We start from the raw sequence: 20,379 nt of genomic DNA, 5'->3' as shown, positions 1-20,379 counted from the left end.
TTTTTTGTATATCAGTCTATTTCGGCGAACACGGTCAACTCTTGTAAAAGTACTCGCCCCAAGCCTATGTACTCGATTTTGATCAATTTTTTTCATAAACACTCATTTCGATTTCTTAGTTGGCTGAGATTTTCAGCTTGCCAATTATCTGCATACACAATCTTTTAATTTCAGTCCAAAAACTCTGGATCGGACGCAATTCGGGCAATTTAGCAGGGCTTTTGTCTTTTGGTACATATTCGACAATTTCGTTTTTTAGGTAATCTTGCACTTTGTTAGATCAGGCCAGAACACAATTTCGTCTTAGCGAACCTCGTTGATGAACTTGTTTAACTTAAACATACATGTTGAAATGTACACATTCTTGTCGACTGCTAGGCCCGAAGGAGCGATGTAATGCTTTGTGACTCCTTTCTCATACAAGGTTATCCAAACAAATAATTTTGGTTCATAATTGCTTTTTCTTTTGAGCTGGACCTAAATAGGCGTTGCGTTGGGATCAAAAGTATAATACCCTGCGTTGCCAGAAAGATCACCGTTGCTTAAAAGAAAATATGACTTACTGTCAATGATCACAATTTTTCCAGAAAAAATGCAACCAATTTTCGGTACTTAAGACACACAGCCGCTTTCTGAGTCGTTGTTCTTTTTGGCGCTTTAATCTTTTATACGACAATGAATGCTCGTATTTTCTTTGATAATTTTGGATATATACTGCTGAGAAACATTAAATCAGTTGGCTAAGCTACAGTGTGAAACACCATCCTTCCTATCAATCAATTAATCCACGAGTTTTATCTGTTTTTCAGGCATTTTTCTTGCTATCCAATCACTTCCGACCTTTCGTTCTGGTACTATATTATTCTCCTTTTGTTGCAGTATATCGTAAATGGTCGATTTTAGGACATTTTCCAAGGGAAAGTAATTAACAATAAACATTTTGTCCTCTTTTGAACGCAAATCTGAAAAAGCATACACTCGTTCACGGAATGCCTCTTGATTATTCAAGCTTTTAAACATGTTTAATTAAGTTCGGAAAAAATAAAGCTCGAGTATTTTGTAGAGGATTAAATTTGTAACATAATAATTAGGATTAAAAAATTATAAAACATTGTTAGACATAAGAATTATTGAAATTACAAATTTTGTCCAGATTTTTAGTTGTCACATGTTACAATTAAAGTTATACAATTAATAGAAATAAACCAATTAAATATTTAAGTTGATACAATCAAACACAAAGATGAGGAATTAAAGTAAAAAATATCAATCTCTACATTTTTCGGTACAAAAGTACTCATCTCCAAGCGTATATTTTTTTAGCAAGCATGCAAAACACATCCAGCTTTAACGTTTTAGTTTTAAGAGGACGTTTGGAACCATGTTTTTAGAGAACTTTTTGATTACCCTTGTCACCATTGAAGCCGATTTCGTCAAAGTTCCAGACATTTGAGACAGAGTATTCATTGATATTTGCTTCAAAAAAATGAGCCTTGTATGTATTGAAATATTTACTTATATTATCTCCAGTACAAGAAGCTGCTCTGAGCGTTTCAATTTTACCTGCAGTTCTCTCGCTTACTTTATGTTTCCAACTTTGATGAAAGTTTTGTATCAAGCTTTACCTGGATTACCTTTCGTAAATAAGTTAGTTTGTTTAATATTTTACAAATAACTAGCAAAAAGTTCAAGTACTTGTTTGCGGGTTCTACCGAAACCCCAATTGACAAGTTTAAGCATTTCAACTAATGTTAATTGAGTAAAAGTACTTAAAATGGTGACTGTGCCAATAGAGTTTGTAGGGTGCTTTATCCTGATCGAAAAAGTTCCCTTTGGAATCCAAAGCATAAATGATGCTTTACATAACGATAAGTCAGCATATTTTATTTGTGCAATTGCAGCATTGAATTACTTGTCAGTGTAATTCCTTGCTTTTTTGTTTGTCATTTTGTTTTTCTTTATTGATTGAGATAGTGTGAATAATTGTTTTTTTTTAAGTTTTTAATTTATGTGGGTGACTCATATTTATATAAGGACTAGGTGCGTAATTAAATTTAGTTAACAAGTGTGAAATATTTATATAAATATGTAAAATAAATAAGAAGTGTGTTCAATAAAACAGGAAATTTTTTATTTTATTATTTTTTCATAACTTTCTTCCGGAACTAGCGTATTCAATTCTGAAAAAAAAGATCATCTATAGCAGAATTTTTACAACAAAACCATATTTTATGTTTAACGCTGAAAGTTTTAACTCGTGTTATCATTTTATGTTTAGCGAAATATTTTTAACTCGTGTTTTCAACTAAAAGCCAAATACATGTATGTGTCACTGGCAGCAATTTATGTAAATCAAATCAATAGGATATTTTTAACAGCGTCAAAGAAAAAAAAAAGCTTTGTGCGATGTTGGTTCGCAAATTTAAATATTAAAAAAGATTTTCGAGATTCAAATAGTGAAAGCGGGTGTTTTCTTGTTCGTCAAGATTCTTGTTCAAGTTCTGTTGGAGAAATGACCAATTATAAGTTACTTAAAATTAAAGAAAAAGAAAAAAAAACAGAATATGAAGACAAAAATCAAACGAATTCGTTTGGATAAAGGTGGGAATGATGGCGTAAAGAAGTCTATTCTTCCAAAAGTAACCCCAGTGACAAAATTTGAAAGAAATTTATACAAGCTTTAGCTCAAGTTGAGAAATTTGATATAAAATCAAAGTAAAAAGTGAAAGATGCCATTTCAAAAAATCCAAAAATGGTCCAAGTTACAGCCACGACAGTTACTGGCTTGCCACCAATACACAAATCAGTGTAGATCGCATATTTTTCAACTCAGCGAATGCTCTGCCTTTTTTTCTTTAAATCCCATTTGTGACTTAATTTGAAAGAGTTGAGGGCAATTCTTTTCTTAAGAACAAGCTTCAATAACCAAGTTATAAATTCAACGTTTGAAATACGGTATGCACAGCCTTTATTGAACTAATTATAGTTTTTGTTTGAGATTTTTCGAATCAATTGAATCTGCTGCCGCAAATAAACGATATAGTGCTTAAAGTATTTATTTAGATTTTAGTCTTTAAATCCGCCTTTCAACTTTCTTCTACTGGTCATCTCCAACATAATTAGAGCGAATAGAGGAAATCTGTGCGCCATGTATTCTTATAATTTTTTTTATTTTTTTTGGAAAAAAAGTATTTTTTGGCTTGTAGCTACTTTACATATGAAGCGTATGATATATTTAGCAGGTTAATACAAGATAAAATAAATTAAGGAGTTGCATATCACTAACTCTTTTTGCAAATTTAGTTTTAAAACTAATTAGTTATTAACCTCAAAAGATTTAAAGTTTAAATTCAAAGGCAATTTTATTATTACTTCTTATGCACAGCCACGTGATTGTAAACATGTGTTTGTGTGCATGTGAATCCAATTAACACTTTTTTTGTTACAAATCTGGTTTTAGAGTTATATATACATTTTAATTGAGAACTAAAATTTTCTTGTAAATCTTTCATTTTTGCATATCATTAAAACTGCATTAAACCTAATGTCAAAAACTTATTGTTTTATTTCTATTTTATTTCTATATTTTTGACTTTTTTTTCTACCCATGCAACAACTGTTGCAAAATCAAAAAGATTCGAGTAGAGAGTCAAGTAGCCGGTAGCCGGAAAACTGACTCAGGAGTAGGAAGACGGTTTTTTTTCAACCGACATCCTTGCTTCAAATGTATTTTAATATCTGGAATTTGGATGTAAAGTATTATACTGAATGATTGATAAATGAATACCTGATGATTCCTGAATCTCTGAATAATTAATAACCAATCTTTTAGGGACTCAGGAATCAGTCATAAAAAACAAAGCCAAATTAGCTGCAGAGAACTCCAAAGTATGCTGTTAATTTTGAATTCATCGAAATGTGAAGGCCAAGGGAGAGTAGGATGAGGGTGATAAATGCACGAAATTACGATTACCATGACGTCATTGTAGAGTTTGCGAAAAAAAACTCTTTTTTCACCATAAAATACAAAAATCATTACAATCTGCCATAAAAACTGATACTTAATTGTCTTTAAGGCGTTTTTCTGGGAACTGATTTTTATTGGATTTAGCTTTACAGTTCTGCAAAAAAAAAAAAAAAAAAAAATAAAGCCATAACTGCTTCTCAAGTTTTCTCAGATAAAAGTGCCGACCCACGTCCAAGTAGCGAAATTCAAAAAGTGAATTATTGTGTGAACCTTTGGTCACTTTGATAAAAAGAGCCAAATAATCATGCTTGAAATAAATGGTATCCGAGAAATACGATAAGTGCATAGAAAGGAGCCACTGTTGAAATTATTGATCGCAGATGCATGACAAATTGAAGGAAAGTGACATTTCTAAAAAGCATTCTTGTGTGTTTCCAGAAAATCCTCCGCCATGACTTTTATGACTCTTTGCCCAGACACAACGGTTTTCATTTTTTCATTTTTAATTACTATGAGGGCGTAGTAATAAAATCTAAAGAGATATTTCATGGGAATAACCAGCAATGACATATTTCATGGGAACAGCCAGCAATGACTTATTTCATGGGAGCAGCCAGCAATGACGTATAGGTTTAAATTGTTAGTCTTTTTTGAGGTTGTTCAATTTTTGTAGAAAAATTTTTTTGTATTAAACCTCAAAAGGGTAGGACAATATCGCGAGACAAAAGTATAAAGGATTTATAAAAGAGTGAGCATTAGTTAAATAAGTTCAAGAGACAAGCTTACTCAAGCATTAGAAGATCGAATAAGCTCAAAAGAAAAACTCGTGTAAGCATTAATAGGTCGAATAAGTTTGAAAGACGATCTTATGCGTGCATTAGACACTTAACTTGAGTGTCTGCACGAGTTTAACGCTTAAGATTCGACCTTTGCTCAACATTAAAAGTAGTTAGAGGAGGTCTAGAAATTGATTTCCAGACTTCCACTAACTCCGTCTATAGTCTAAAATAAAAGAAGTTCGGAAAAAAGGCAGGGAAAAACTTTTGCAGTGAATAATTATCATTTAGCTTTTTCTTTCTTAGTTTGTACGGAATAATTGGCAAAATTAAAATGTACTCATTTCAGAATTGTTATGGAATTTTTATATATTTACGTCATAAGTGAAAAAAAAAAAAGTGACATACTACTGGGTGGGCTTCACCGTTTAAAAAATAATTTGTTTTGAAGTTCTTTTCCTTTACGGTTCAAATATTAAAGATCTTTAAACATCTTTCAAATGATGTCCGTTTTCCTTCACAAGGGAAAACGGACAAAGACAAAGATGAGCTCTTTATGTGGCACTTTCTAACTGTTCGGAAAGTGATACTGTCATTTGAGTTTTCTAGCAAACACTAAAAAGAGTTCGGGGTTTCCTAATAAACACTTGTTCTTTCAAATACCGCCAGAAAAGGAAATCTGAAGGAAGTTATTATTCCTTTGAATATTAGTCTTCACAGCGCCCTATCTTACTACTAGCAGCTTGAAACCTAACGTTTTTAACATTTAGCGATATCTTTCAGCAATAATCGTGACATTCAGTTTATTAGCAAAGTTTATTAACAAAGTTGTCATCTCCTCAGGACTTCCTTTAAAATACAGCCTCAGTAGTTTAACTGCGGTGGTGCTTGATGATCCATAGGCTTTAGATCCTATACTAATTGGAGCTTATATGTAAACATTTGAAAGTCTGCGTCTCAAATTGCCTTGGGGAGTTCTAAACTTTTAAGAATCAATTTACTCCCATACCCGCACAATATTTTTGTGTGAACGAGCTGAGTGTAGCCTTCTAATCCGAGGAAGATCCTGTTTAGAGGAAACAACGCTCATCTCAATACAAACGCTGTATTAGACTTAAAATCAGCATCATTGTAAATAGCATTATTCAAATCACTGGATTTTTTTTCAACTTTATCTCTCTTTTTACTTTTCTGACAAATTCTTCCTTTTTTTTTTTATTTTCCTATTTTATTTTATTTTTATTAAAGGAGCAAATTCAAAAAAAAAAGTGGAAAATCATCAACCATCTTAAGTATTACACCTTTGTATTTTTTTTAAAACTTTTTTCCAAAATTTCTCCATTTTTAATAATAATAACAACATTTACTAAAATAAAATTTTACTGAACAGTTTTTCAATTAATTTTTTAAAGTTTCAAGTTTATAAAAAAAAAAAAATCATGAAAAGTACAACGAAAAAGTAATTTAAGTAAAACTTCACTAATAAAGTTTTGTAAAAAATTTAAATTCCAAACGCCAACGTATAAACCAAAAAAATGAAATTTTACTTTTTTTTTTTTACCTCATGATGATTACCTAATGAAGTTCATTAAAACAAATTTTACTTATTGTAACTTAACGTTTATGGAAAAACTCGTAAAAAAATGGATAGCTTCTATTTTTATTTACTTGTAAAAACAAAATTCCACACTCTTTAAAATTTAATTTCAAACAACAAGTGGGTTACACCAAGTTGTTGGGTCTTCGTTGCAAGTATACTTGCACACTTTAACTGTACCAGAACAATAGGAACTATTCTTCTTACAGTAACCCTGTTTTTCCCAATACTGGCAAAGAGAAGAATAATCAAAGTTGGGATTCTTAGGTCCACACATCTGACAAGTTTTCTTACAATTTACCGACATAAACTCGCTTCGAAAACTGCATTTACTTTGTGTCAACAATTTACATTCTTCTGGCTTCTTGTCTTCGCATTTTAAATCAACCACTTCAACTATTTTAGGTATCTGTTCTTCACATCTTTTCACAGGGTCATAATTACACGAGTATTGACATTTGTTAACAACTCCGCTGCAATAAAATCCAGGGTTACAGTATTGTTTATTGTCTCTCCAGTACAAACAAGCAGAGTCCAAATCAAAGTTTTCATTGTTTGTTCCACACATATTGCATGTTTTCGAGCAGTTAGCAGTCATAAAAGGGCGTTCAAAAGCGCATTTTTGGGATGTCAGTTTTTCACAGGCTGCTGGATCATTGTCAACACATTTCTGAAGCCTATTGCAACCTAAATTATGAAGAAATGGTTTAGTAGTTTCGATCTTCAACCTACACCTTGTAAAATATGGAGTTAAATTTCCTTAAAAGATACCTCAGAATTTAGACCAAGATTACTAGTGTATGGTTAGACACGAGATAAACAGCTTTTATAAAAGGTGAAAAATGTAGGTTTTAAAAAATTCCTCAAGAGTGCTTTTTTTTCTTTTTTCTTTTTTTTTTTTCTTTTTTTTAAATCGCAACTACAGTTTTTATTTAGGAATATTTTAAAGAAGCTTTGTAAAGCAAAAATTATAGAAATAAAGATAATAGTTAAATGTATTTTAACATATTTACAGATGGGTATTTCTAAATTTAAATACCATTTACCCAGCAAGCACACAACGTTAAAACAACGTTGAAATAACGTTGATCGACGTTATTCCAACGTTGTTTCAACGTTGTGTGCTTGCTGGGCAGTGCCATTCGTAAAGTCCTGGCCAATGGGTCTTAAAAAAAATGGATTCAAAAATTTTTTTTTCTAAAATTATACCGTGATTTTCACGGTACCTTGGGAGAAATCACGTATTTTAGTGAAGTATTCAGGAACTTTTTTTATTCAAGGTAGATAGGTGACTAAAAGGCATGAGGCATACTCAAATTTCTAATATGTTGACTGGTATTGAATTAGGGTAATGAATACTAACCAAACCCCACCACGACCCCTGATTTCCTCCTTCCTGGAATTTTGTCTCCTAAATTTATAAAAATTTTGTGACCAATTAAAGTTTTTTTAGAAAGTCAAAAGCTTAGAAAAAAAAAGAGAAAAATTCAGAAAAAAACTTAGATTTCTATAATCGTTATTTACCCATTACTTAAAAATCTCCGCCATGATTCTAGTGGTTAATAAAAGCTAAATCTTTTATTTTACACAGTGAAGATTTTCACTCTCCTGAATCGATGGCTTATCAATGTTCTTTCTATTTACGTTTGATATCGGTAAATAGCTTTTCTTTTACTAAAAGTTGTTGTAAGTAAAAAATCAAATAGTAAAGTTAAAAAGAAAAAAGTATATACCAGCTTGGTCATACGCGAAGTATATAGCGATAAAAACAATCTTCAATTTTTGAAAAGTCCGTACACCCATTGTAACTTTGTGATCGATATGTTAAAAACACCTATATAATGTTTTATATATATGCTGACATTTATTATTGTTTGTCAATAGGTTTTAATTGACGCAATCTTCTTTTAAAGTCGAGTGCGCTTTTAAAAAGAAAAAAGTGTTGTTTTTTAAATATATTCTGAGTTTAAAAACAGTAAAAGAACTACAAAACGAAAAAAGTTTTTTGCAGGGTAATATTTATAAATTTATAAATTTCATAAAATTTAAAAAACTTAAATAATTTTTAAAAACTTGTTCAGAAAATTTACTTGAAAAATATCATTAAAAAAAAAGCTGTCAAAAAGATTTTTTGTTCTTGTTAGAAACAAAATCGGGTAACCAAATGCACTTTTTTGTAATTTTCTAGGTCTGTGTATAATCCTTATTAAGGTTTCCCTCGAAGTTCTGGCCTTCATAAGCAAAAGTGATTATTTTTTGGTAGTCGCTCATTAGCAATATATATATTTTAAATGTATATTTTTTACAAATAATATTTTAAGATAATGCTTTTAAATTTACTGACCATTATGAAATTTTATATTTTTTAACTATGTTTATAGTTATGTTTGTAATTATTTATCTTTTTTAACATAATAGCATTTGCATAATGGCATTCAAAACTTTTAGCAATAAATTGATTATGAATAAAATATTGATATGAATAAAAAATTCTATTAAATTTTATCTTTTTTATTTGGTTTTGTTTACAAACGAAATACCAACAATGTATATAGCGATCAATTTACAATGCAAATATATACAATGAACGGTGTTTTGAAATATTTGGCTATTTACAAATCTAGGAATAAACAAAAAAAATCTTTCGAAGAAGACCCTATGGATTTTGAATGGTTTTTTAAAGTTCAAAATGTTTGAAATCCATGATTTGTTTGAAATCCAAGATTGCTTGTTTTCCAACAGCTTGAAATATACACTGAAACTGAATTGATCGGATTCGCAATCAGTCGAATTATTTTATTTCTTCTCATCCTATTTAATCTTGAGCACACAGAGTCACTATCAGAGGTTTTCCTCGCAGCTTTGATAAACGGATGATTCAGTAGATCATCTGCGGACGGTCGACTTCTGGGATCTCTAAATTAAAAAATCAATGTCGTTTTTTTCACTGGATAATTCTTTATGGTAATTTTTATCTTTATGAAAAAATTTTGTTGTTTACAAATTTGTTTTACAGAATTAAAAAGATTTGTTTTATAAGGAAGACCTTTTAAAACATTGAACGAGAAAATCTTTCAACAGAGGAGACATGTTTTCAGGAATATCTGGTTCCTTCCTTCCTGAACCTATATTATAAAGGGCTGACATCGGCTCCATCCAGCTGAATGGGGGCGCAGTTGTATACATTTCAATTACAGTACAGCCGAGACTCCTGAAAAAGTTTAAAATTGTATTACAAAAATTGTAAATAGTAAGAAGAATAACACATAATAGCAAAAGGAATAACACAAAGAATAAAAGAAATTTCACTAGAGTTTAATTTAGGCGAAGAAACTTGCACAGGAAAAAAAACATTTCTAAATATTTTGTCAAAAGCAATCAAAATCAAAGAAGATACATTTTACACTGTTTTGTATTTTTTTGTGTAACGTTTTATTTGAAACCATTTTTTGTTGTTGTTTAATAATTTTTCTCAAGGCATTTTTTTTACATTAAAAAGAAAATAACATTGTCAAACAAAAGTAGGAACATTTACAGTCCATCGATGTCCATTCGTCGCCGTTTTATACGATAGTTTTATACGATAGTTTTAATAGATAAATCTCTTAGTATTTTACTGTTTTTAATAGATAAATCTTAGTATTTGCAAAATTACATTAATAATATTTTTAGTCGATGCCGATGAACGTATTTAACTATTGTGAAAAACCTAGGATACACTTTTATCAGAAGAAGAACATTTTACAAATTTTTTTTATCGCAACATTTATTTTATTCATTTTTTTATCAGAACATTTATTTCTTAAACTTTTTTATCAGAAACTATTTATTTTATAAGACTGATAACTTTTATGAAGCAGCCTGATGGGGCATTTTTACTAAACTGTCCGTTTGTCCTTACTAAAGTAAGAAATTTTAAAATCAAATTATTTTTTGAGTAACGCTGACCAAATATCAGCTCTTCTACCATATCCTTTTTTACACGGTGTTGCTTTAATGACTTCTGGAGCCATCCAATACGGACTTCCAATTACAGTTTTTAGATTGCTGGATAATGTACTGCATCTCTAAAGATAAAAAAGTTATAAATTTATAAATTAAAATCTTCAACAGTTTATGGAGTAAATCGATATCGCTTTTACATTATTATAGATTTTTTTATGAACCGGTTTAAAAAAACTATAATCAATGCCTCAATTTTCATTGATAGCCCAAAATCAGCAAGTTTAATGGTTGTTTGTTTTGCATCAAGTAAGATATTTGCTCCTTTTATATCTCGATGTATGACCATATTTTTATGGAGATACGATAAACCTTCTAAAATTTGATGGGTATACAGCCGCAATCGAGCCTCACACAAGCCGCCAGCACTTTGGACGAGATCCCGCATACTTCCCTATAACCAAAGTGTAGTTTATTTTATTCATCTTTTTTGTTAGAGATATTGTCGTTATAAAATTTGTTGCAATAAAAAGACTGCAGCTTAAAGAGTTTCTCCTTGAAACTATGTTATCATGAACTACGTCATCGTTAATCAAATACTAATGTTAACTTACTCCAGGAAGGTACTCCATGAAAATAAACATAGAAGAGTAGTTGGATTTCTCGAATCCATAGTATCTTAAAATATTCACATGATTTAAGTTACTTAAGACTCCGATCTCATTGTCAAGCTCTTCTATTTGCTAAATAGAAATATATCTTTAAAAGTTGAATTAAAAATGTTTAACAAATTTTACACTTATTTCTTTTTCAAACATTACACTCTTGGAAATTTTAAAGAAATTTTGATTTTTAAAACTTCAGCCTTTTGCATTTATACGGGGGGAAGGGAAGATGCGGGGTAGTGGTGAAGTTACTTTCATGGTTTCATTGAATAGTGTAAAATGATTCACGTAGTTCTATTAGGTTGTAGTAATGACAGTTGTAGTAATATGTAGCAGTTTTAGCAATTTAATTCCTGCTATAGAAACAGAATAAAAACAAAGTACCTTATGAACAACATTAAGTCCTTGTTCATAACGTGTGTAAATTCTCTTAACAGCAAGCTCTTTACCATTCCCCTTGTTTTTACCAAGGTAAACCTAAATTAGAGGTGTAATCAATTACGCATAAAAACATATATATTTATGAAAAATAGTCCATCATTTTTATGCAACTTGAGAGAGAATTGTAATTACCTGACCAAATGCACCGCAACCGAGCAACTTCCCAAGTTCCCATTTACGAGGTATATCATGATGTTTATTCTTTATATTCTGTAGGAAGTTTGTTTAAGATTCATAAATATTAAAGAGCACTGCGTAGCAAAAACAAAAATAATTGAAAGAGAAGTTGATGTTAATATACAAATATCAGCCCAAAAATTTATACTAAATTTCTTTTAATAAGACTTATACTAAATTTCGTTCAATAAGACTTACACTAAACTTTGTCTAATAAGACTTAGGGGTTGTTATACAATTTTTCTACCTTTCAGCTATAAGATCCTAATTTATTTTGACCTTTTGATGCTTAGGATACTCATACCATTATATACTTAGGACTGCTTCATTTGTTTGATCGACGAAAATAACAGTACTTATCATTTTTTGCCAAAATCAATTTTTTGGAATTTAATTCATGTATGGTCAGTGGAGTAAAAATTCAAAGTATAGAAAAGTGCCTAAAATTAAACATGAGAACATTTTAAAATTGCAATGTCAACAATGCCCAACTTTATTCTTTTTTAAAATAGATTTTTTCCCGTAAAAATTTTAATTTCTAAAAATGTCCCATAATAACTTTCCTATGCTGTCTAACTTACCTTGGGTGTATAATTAACGAAGATTGTCTTAAAAGGTATCATAATTTACAACAGCCATAAAGTACTGAGTAGCACTAGTAAGTAAGGACGAACTTTGTTATCAAGTAGATCAAATAAAATCTTATATTGAGATCTGTATGTGATATTGATTATATATATATATATATATATATATATATATATATATATATAAACGTAAACATAAGAATTTCCATTGAATATGATAAGGTAGCTGTCATTATTGTCGCACTTGTTCGTGACGGAACGCCTGTCTGAATAGCTGTCATTATTGTCGCACTTGTTCGTGACGGAAGAACACCTAAGAAAATTATCGAGTTCCTATAGCTACAAAAGAGCATGGTTTACTAAGTAAAGAAGGTTTAAGACGCTCCTGAGACGTTTAAAACCTCACACAAAAATATGCCTTTCGCTGCGATTTAAGGCCTTAATTGCTGTGATGTAAGGCCTGGGTTATGAAGAATTTTTTCATTCGACTAGCCACCTAAATTGTTGTCCCCTAGCTAACCAGACAGCAACCCGCTCGACTATTACATGATGGAAGTAGTTGAGGCAGAGGTCAACCATGCCAGCTACTTTTTTTTTTATTACCATAAATTTTTGTATTACCATAAATGTAGTCAAGATAACTGCTGTTGACGTGATGAGTCATATGATCAAGAACACATTAAGACCGGTGGCGAATAAAGATCCTGTTTAAAAACTGTCATAACTGCTGAGAATGGTCATGTTGAGCTATGGGTAAACTTTGTTTTACATGTTTGAAAATATAAATAAAGTAAGTATTTGTTTTATAAAATGATGTTTTGTTTCGTATTGTATTTGTTCTAATTTACCGGCGCCACCCTGCAAATGAGATGAACTCGTAGTGATTTACGTCATTAAGCAAAACTTATTGAAAACTGTTAGAAAATCTTTAAATATTATTAAAAATAACATTATAAAAGTAACGCACACTATACTGTTACTGATCTTCACTTTAAAAGTGATCAAAATCATGAGTAATTTTATGTAAGTAATTAATAATGATAAATAATAATTAATAATAATTAATCATAAATAATGTTAACCAAACTAATCTTACCATTTAAGCCAATTTTCGTTGTCTTTTTTTTTTCTTCAAAAAATTAAGTTTTACCTTGCGAGCGGCTTGAAGCATTGCAACAATATCCCAACTATCTCCAGAAATGGCAATATCTTCAGCGATACGCCCTCCCTAAAATTTTGCCAAGACTAGATTAAAATTTTGTTTCATGTTGTTGTTAAAATTTAAATATTTTAATAACAGAACACCTTTGTTTTGAAATCAAGATCCGCTCCATAATTTAGTAAAAGCTGAAGTACTTGCTTGTGACCATACTTAATTGATAAATGTAGAGAGGTATACTGGTTCTAAAAACAAAGTTCATTTCACTCTCTCTGGAGAAGATGATTAAACCCCATGAGTTTATCTGCAATTGAACTGACCTTGTCTACAGAGTTGATGTTGCAATTTCCATCATTCAGCAAAGAGTGGACCAACTCAGGTTTGTTATAAATAGTTGCCCAATGCAGGGGGGTACATCCACACTAAGTATAGCCTATTGTTATGATAATGAGTTGTGGCACCAAGGAAACAAAATTTAAAATTCAATTTAAAAGCAAAGATGAGAAAAAAAAAGAAAAAAGTAGCTGGAAAAACCTCATCCTTAGCGTTGATGTTGGCACCGTATTGTAATAGTTGCTTTACTAGCCCAATATCGTTTTCCTTTACTGCGTCTATCAAAGCTTGGCTTAAGGTTGTTCGTAGTATATCTTTCCTCTCTTTGGTCTTAATTTGAAAGATATTTAAAACGATTTAAAAAAATAAACCTTTTTTTGAATATTTGAAAATGACAGCGAAATTGGTAATTTTAACACAGGTTTACAACTGAAATAAACGCCAAAAACATTCACTTTGAAATAAAACCTTTAAATAACTACCCTTGGGCTGTATATTGAAACAAAGTCTTCGTCTAACTTGCTGATTCTATCCATGTCAAAGTCAGATATAGAAGAGCATAAAGCCTTACTTTAATTGGAAAAATTGTCACGCTTTAAAAACTATACAAACAAATTACAAAAATATTTTACCCAATAAAAAAGGAAAGGAACTCCCTAAGGACTTTTAATTGGAGTAATAAAAAAATTTTAAATAGAAAAAATTTGTTAAATTTTATTTGTAAGAATTCTTTCATAAAAATTTACTTTTTTAAAAAATAACCTCAATGGTTTTTTGTAAACCATTTTTATTAATCTAAGATCTATTTTGTTACTGTATTATTTGTTTGCATTATTAGTTGTGATAGCAACTAAGATCATTAGCTATGATGGATATAAATGAATGGCGATGATCATAAAATGAGCAGAATTGCTATGAGTTAATTAAAATGGTTATGTGTTAGATAATTTGATGAATCAATTATTAGTTTCAATTAGTTAATCGGAATACTTAAAGGGTAACGCACAGGGTAGTGATTTGTCGTTTACAGGTTAGTCTTTCAACTCATATAACTTGAGAATTTTTAATGAAAAGATTTCAGTAGAAGCAGTGGTAAGTTTTCAAAATAGAAAGATGTAGACATAACAGATGTCTTGAATTGTATAGAAAATTTTAGTTCAATTAGAGACCATATTAAATCATGTAGATGAGACCTGAGAAGTTTCATATTTTTAATATAGTTTTATTGAAAGTTAATTTTCTTACATGCAAAAATTTTACCTATGAAATATTTTATTCCAGAAGTAAACTAGTTTTTCTTTATTAGTAACTTTAAATAATATGGCTGTTCATTTTTCATTGCTAAAACATGGCCATATGAGAATGAATTATCCTACCTTTAGGGAGGTCAAACAAAAGTAAATATAAAAAACAAATAAATATAAAAAAACCATTAAATAACAAAGAGATTTATAGTATCTAAAAAAAACCTATTTGTCGTATCCTTATTTGCAAGTAAAAAAAAAACAAAAAAACTTAAGTAATTAAACTTTGTAAACAACTTTCATGCACACCGTTAGAACAACTTTCCTGGTAATGTTGATAATTACGCTGGTCAACAAAAGAAAAAGAAAAAAAGTTTGTTTTCTATGATTTTTTTTGTTTTAATCTAAATTTTTACTTTAAAATAAAATTGTGTAATCAAACAAGCCATGGGTTCCTCATATTGTATGCCAAAAATGGGTTGTATGTCTACGGTTATGGTCCGTCTTCTGCACAACGACCTCAATTAAAATCTTGACACAGTGTGCTACCCATGGCCGCCGAGAGTGGGGGTGGACGGGGAAGATTCCCGGGGCCCCGTGTGTACAAAAAATTTTTTAAAAATAATTCTCAAAAGATTTAAATAGTTTTGACTTTTAAAAGATTTAATTAACTTTTATTTTTAATTTTCAATGACCAGAGCATGCTTCTTTTAGTACTGGGTATATAATTGATCATAATGTGGGCCTCTTAAGAAAACTTCCCCGGGGCCCGAAATTTCTCTCGGCTACTATGTATGGTGCTACCCAGCACATCTAAATCCTCTGATAATCTAAATCTCTGTGAACCTGAACAAAATACTTTAGTTGAATACTCTGATCCAGACTACAAATGTAGCCTTTCAGAACCTCAACCATTTAATCATATAGAACTAAATGACTTAGTTAGAGATCTGAACTTACCGAAAGAAGCGTCTGGAAATTTAGCATATTGAATAAAATTTAGAATAAAATTTGCTCATTTCAGAAACCAATATCACTTTCTATCGTACCCGAGAAAAGAATCTGCTACAGTATTTTTCTTAAGAGAAGGATTTTTTTGTAACGAGGTTAGTGGTATTTTGTAACAGATGGGTTTAAAAAACTACCACCAAGTGATTGGAGCCTTTTTGTAGACTCAAGTTTAAAGTCTATTTCGCTTCATAACGGTAACAAGTACGGATCCATTCCTATTGCACATTCTACAGCTTAAAAGAAAAAAAACCAGATGTTTCTAAGGTCATGGAAAAAATTAATTATCAAGACCACAACTTGGTCATTTGTGTTGCTTTGAAAATGGTTGACTTCCTTCTAGGTCAACAAGGAGAGTAAACAAAGTTCCCTTGTTTTATTTGTCTCTGGGACAGTTGTGACAAGCAAGACCATTGATCACAAAACGTTTGGCCAGTGCGGGAAGAGCTGAAAGTCGGTTCAAAAAAAATGTTATAAACTTTATTTAGCCGAGACCGCATCATACTCATTTAACCGAGACTGGAATTACAAGCCGGTTTTTTTTTATGGATCACAGATTAACCCTTTCATGCACCAATTATTTTTCCACAACTAACATAACTCATAAAAAATCATCTACAAAATGACAGCGGTGCTATGAAATGTTAAAGTAGACTTTTTCTACAGCCTTTTTCAACTCTCATTTTTAAAATAATAGTGTTTTCAATCGGTTAGAATGCACTATTTGAATTGGGGAAGCTTAGATTAATTTGTTGTTATATAACAAACCAGCGCATGAAAGAGTTAAGCAACTCCTGAAAGATCCTAATTTTGTCAAATAAATGACTGAATTCGAATCAATGGCTGAAGCCGAATCCAAAGCTTAGAACTCATTTGTTTTGGTTATGAGTAATTTCCTGGATGACAAAAAAATCTGACGACCATGTAAGAGCTTGTTAGAGTTTAAAATGAAGGCACCAAATCATAGTTAGTCAGAGCTAATTATGTTGGTTGAACTATCGTAGAGCTTTTCAGTACCGTGCGCTATACACGTTTTTTTTTTTTTATAAGAAACTTTTTTTATAAGAAAGTACCCAGTAAACAAGCTTTAGTTGGTCCAACTGATGGGCCAGTATCGGCTATAGTTGGCTAACTATTGGCATTTCGTGCCAACCTTTAACCGACTGTGTACCGCGGGTTTTTGAATTGTTAAAGTTTCCCGTAAGTTTTATAAATGTATTTTAAAAATAATTCTCATGGTCTAAGTGAATATATTCACTGAAACCATGCGACTAATAATTAAAATTATCCAAATAGATTCATTCAATAATTAAAACTATTCAATAGAGTTAGTTTAGTTTGAAGCTATTTATCTTTTTTTTTCTTTCAAACGCTTTTTTTACCGTTTAATTTAACTTTTAAACTCAAACTCTACTACACTTCTTAATATAACCTTAACGCTGGTAAGTACAAATATTTTACATTTATCCATTAGTTACACATTCAGATATAATTTTTGACATTGGTTGAGTTTTTTAATTTATTTTTATGATGACACCATTGTTGTATTTGTATTAGACATTTTAGCTCTATTATAACTATTATTAAAAGTTAAAATACAGCTAAAATGTATATGTGCGTGTAAAGTAGTATGTTTACGTGTATATTTCTGTATGTATCTATGTATACATATATATATATATATATATATATATATATATATATATATATATATATATATATATATATATATATATATACATATACATATATATATACACATAGATACATCCAAATAAAATGTGCTTTATTGTCAGTATAAACAGAGTATCTGGGCGTACCCACTACGTATTTTTACTAAGTAGTTCGTATATAATGCACATTTTATAATGTTTTATAACATAAAATAACTTAACACATTAAAGACATGGTATGTTTTTTGTTTTTTATTTTTTGTTTGTTTTTATCTTTTGCTTTTTGACCTTTTGGGAGTTTTGTAATGATTGGGAATTTTGTTTTATGTGATGTTGTCAGGCTGGCTAACACCCTGATATTTATATGTATATATATTTATATGTATATATATTTATATATATATATATATTTATATGTATATATAATTATATGTATATATATTTATATGTATATATATATATATTTATATGTATATATATATTTATATGTATATATATATATTTATATGTATATATGTGTGTATATATATATATATTCATATAATGCATATAATTATAGCATTTCATTTAAAGGGGCATCGACTTCTAAAAACTATGAGAAAACTGTTCAAAATTTTGGGGATCAGGAAAGTAAGGTTTTGGTTAAACTATTTGTTTGTTGTTTTTTTTGTTTTTTTGTTTTACTACTTGTTATACATTGTATATGTGTTATGCATACATACATTGATTATGATGCTGACATATATTGACAAAAGAAAACTATTTATATTTTATGTAAAAAAAAAAATTTATTTTTTAATTTAAGTCATAAATGGATGAAGGCTTTAAAAAAATACATATTTCATGTTACAAAAATACACATTTCTACTTTTTTATGCAGATAAAGGTTTTAAGTAATGCTCTTTCGCGTGACCTTAATAACACAGCACAAAAATGTGCTAGAATACCATTTTCACAGCAATCAATTCACCTACAGGGATAAATAACATGAATGTTTAAAACTTTAACTCCAAATATTTGAGTTCCATAACACCTTCATCTATGTGTGTCTTCAATTTAATAACTAGATTGTGTTTTTGAAACCAGTTTTCCAATAAGATTCAAATGCAATTAAATATTAAATAATTATTTATGTATGTTTGTAGAGAAGTTAGCAGCTTTGGAGTTAAGATTAAAAGAACTGGAGCAAAAAAATAAGTTTTTAGAAGTTCAAAGTTTTTTGGATAATGAAGACATTGTTGTTCCCCTTGGCCTTCCAATGGAAAGTAAGGAAGATTTGGAGAGGCTTAACTTTATGCTACAGATGAAATCTGAGATGGCTCTCTATGTAATTTGAAATTATTTTTTATATTATGTTTCTACCAGTCTACAGGTTGAGTTTAAACTAGTAACTATTATTTTATAAGATCAAAGATAATTTTTTTATAAATCTTATAATTGTAAATTATCAAAGGTAATTTAATAATACTTTAGTTATATTATACCCCATTACATTTTTATTTACCTTTGAAAAAATAATTTAAATAAAAAAAGTTGTAATATGTAGCATTATTTGTTTTTAGGTCGAATATCTGCGTTCTATTGGCAGTAAAGTTGAATGTCCAAAATACATACGATGTGTGTTGGGAGCCATGTTTTCCAAAAACTTTAGCGTTTTTTCTAATCTAAACAGATCTTCAAGTAAGATGATAGCTACTGGAATGAGCAAGATTAAGTTGCAATTTTATCATTTTGTGTTAAAGTGCTTATTATGTAAGTATTACTAATTATGTAAATTTTTAGTCTATTAAAGTCAACTGTATTATTATATTTACAAAAAAATGTTTACAACACTAAGAAAGAATATAATATGTTAGTACTTATGACAATTACCAGTGTTGTCATTAGTTGTGACATTGTAAGATATTATATTCTCCCTTGGTGTCTTGAACTTATTAATGCTGTATTTTATTGTTAACTAGAGACGTTAATTGCCAATGTAGACCATGATTTATTAGTATTCAACTATATGATTCTTAAAGAGCATATAGAAGTTTGTCTTGAACCTATAAGCTTATTGCTCTCGGTTATCATATGCACTTATTTTTAAAACTGCTAACCAGTTAATGTAATTCTTGATTTGCAAAGTATACGTGTAAAAACTTAAAAATAACTTAAAAATAATTTATATTTAAACAAAAAATAAATTGAGTTTTTAAATTTATTTTCATTTTATTCTTTTAGCAACAGTAAGAATTCAGTATCTGAATTCCAAGGATAAAGATATTTACCCCATAGTTTCAAGATGGTTTTAGGGCGCAATTGATCAAGGAGATGGGCGAATAAATAGAAAGATGAAAAGCAAGGTTATAAAAAATCAGTTGCAGTTAATCAATGAAAAGAATATTTAGTTATTATTTTCATTTGCAAATTTATAAAAGCTTATTTATCTTGATTTTATTTATAATTCTAATTTTTCTTAATTATTATTAATAATTATCTAATAAATCGCCACGTTTTTAAATACTAGCGTTTTAAAATATTGTTTTTAATTAAAGCTGCCAATATTAATTTCAAACCTTTAATAATATTAACTACAATAATAGAATATTTTCAGTTTTTTATTTGTAAATATTTTTCTTTAATGATCTGGAAATAAAAGTGTAATGATTAAAAATTTGTTTATTTTGTGTATTCAACTAAGTTATCAATAAATAATACAATATTTTGTGTGGACAGTAGTACTGTTTGACTGGTAAAATCTGATATACAAACAATCACTATTAGATAGAAAGTTAAATATTAAAAAGCAAAGTTATACTTTGTTATTA

At 29.5% G+C, this 20,379-nt stretch overlaps 3 protein-coding genes across 9 annotated transcripts; 1 reads left to right on the top strand and 2 right to left on the bottom strand.

The window, feature by feature from the left end:
* Window positions 1-6,019: 6,019 nt before the first annotated feature.
* LOC145193524 (uncharacterized) lies at window positions 6,020-8,228 on the bottom strand. The gene is made up of 2 exons (XM_090072302.1): window positions 8,074-8,228; window positions 6,020-7,027 (listed from the first exon to the last, which is right to left on the bottom strand). The coding sequence occupies exons 1-2, from the start codon at window positions 8,141-8,143 to the stop codon at window positions 6,450-6,452; spliced, it is 648 nt and encodes a 215-aa protein (XP_089928428.1). The 5' UTR covers window positions 8,144-8,228; the 3' UTR covers window positions 6,020-6,449.
* A 602-nt stretch (window positions 8,229-8,830) lies between these two features.
* Window positions 8,831-14,185, bottom strand: LOC145192833 (mitogen-activated protein kinase kinase kinase 3-like). Of its 5 annotated transcripts, none has more exons than XM_090072213.1 (12): window positions 14,127-14,185; window positions 13,846-13,974; window positions 13,632-13,733; window positions 13,458-13,556; window positions 13,303-13,380; window positions 11,521-11,598; window positions 11,332-11,424; window positions 10,897-11,025; window positions 10,533-10,736; window positions 10,289-10,407; window positions 9,387-9,551; window positions 8,831-9,256 (listed from the first exon to the last, which is right to left on the bottom strand). In XM_090072213.1, exons 1-12 carry the CDS (start codon window positions 14,178-14,180, stop codon window positions 9,025-9,027), a joined length of 1,482 nt encoding a protein of 493 aa, XP_089928339.1. In that variant the 5' UTR covers window positions 14,181-14,185; the 3' UTR covers window positions 8,831-9,024. The 5 variants fall into 5 exon arrangements, 4 of the variants coding, with proteins under 4 accessions (XP_089928339.1, XP_089928340.1, XP_089928342.1 ...); XR_016447021.1 differs by having other exon boundaries at window positions 9,240-9,256; window positions 10,308-10,407; XM_090072214.1 differs by lacking the exons at window positions 10,533-10,736; window positions 10,897-11,025.
* Window positions 14,186-17,142: 2,957 nt separating this feature from the next.
* LOC149878893 (uncharacterized) lies at window positions 17,143-20,069 on the top strand. Of its 3 annotated transcripts, none has more exons than XM_090071073.1 (5): window positions 17,143-17,338; window positions 18,143-18,199; window positions 18,715-18,896; window positions 19,132-19,321; window positions 19,793-20,069. In XM_090071073.1, the coding sequence occupies exons 3-5, from the start codon at window positions 18,828-18,830 to the stop codon at window positions 19,861-19,863; spliced, it is 330 nt and encodes a 109-aa protein (XP_089927199.1). In that variant the 5' UTR covers window positions 17,143-17,338; window positions 18,143-18,199; window positions 18,715-18,827; the 3' UTR covers window positions 19,864-20,069. The 3 variants fall into 3 exon arrangements, with proteins under 3 accessions (XP_089927199.1, XP_089927198.1, XP_089927200.1); XM_090071072.1 differs by having other exon boundaries at window positions 18,129-18,199; XM_090071074.1 differs by lacking the exon at window positions 17,143-17,338 and adding an exon at window positions 17,658-17,805.
* The last annotated feature ends 310 nt before the right edge of the window (window positions 20,070-20,379 follow it).

This window comes from Hydra viridissima, unplaced genomic scaffold, assembly GCF_058129835.1.
Source record: "Hydra viridissima isolate aposymbiotic clone 2 unplaced genomic scaffold, HvirCarnegie_v1 scaffold_14, whole genome shotgun sequence".
NCBI lineage: Eukaryota > Metazoa > Cnidaria > Hydrozoa > Anthoathecata > Hydridae > Hydra > Hydra viridissima.
Note: the sequence above shows the minus strand (reverse complement) of the source record. Positions and strands in the feature narration are given on the sequence as shown.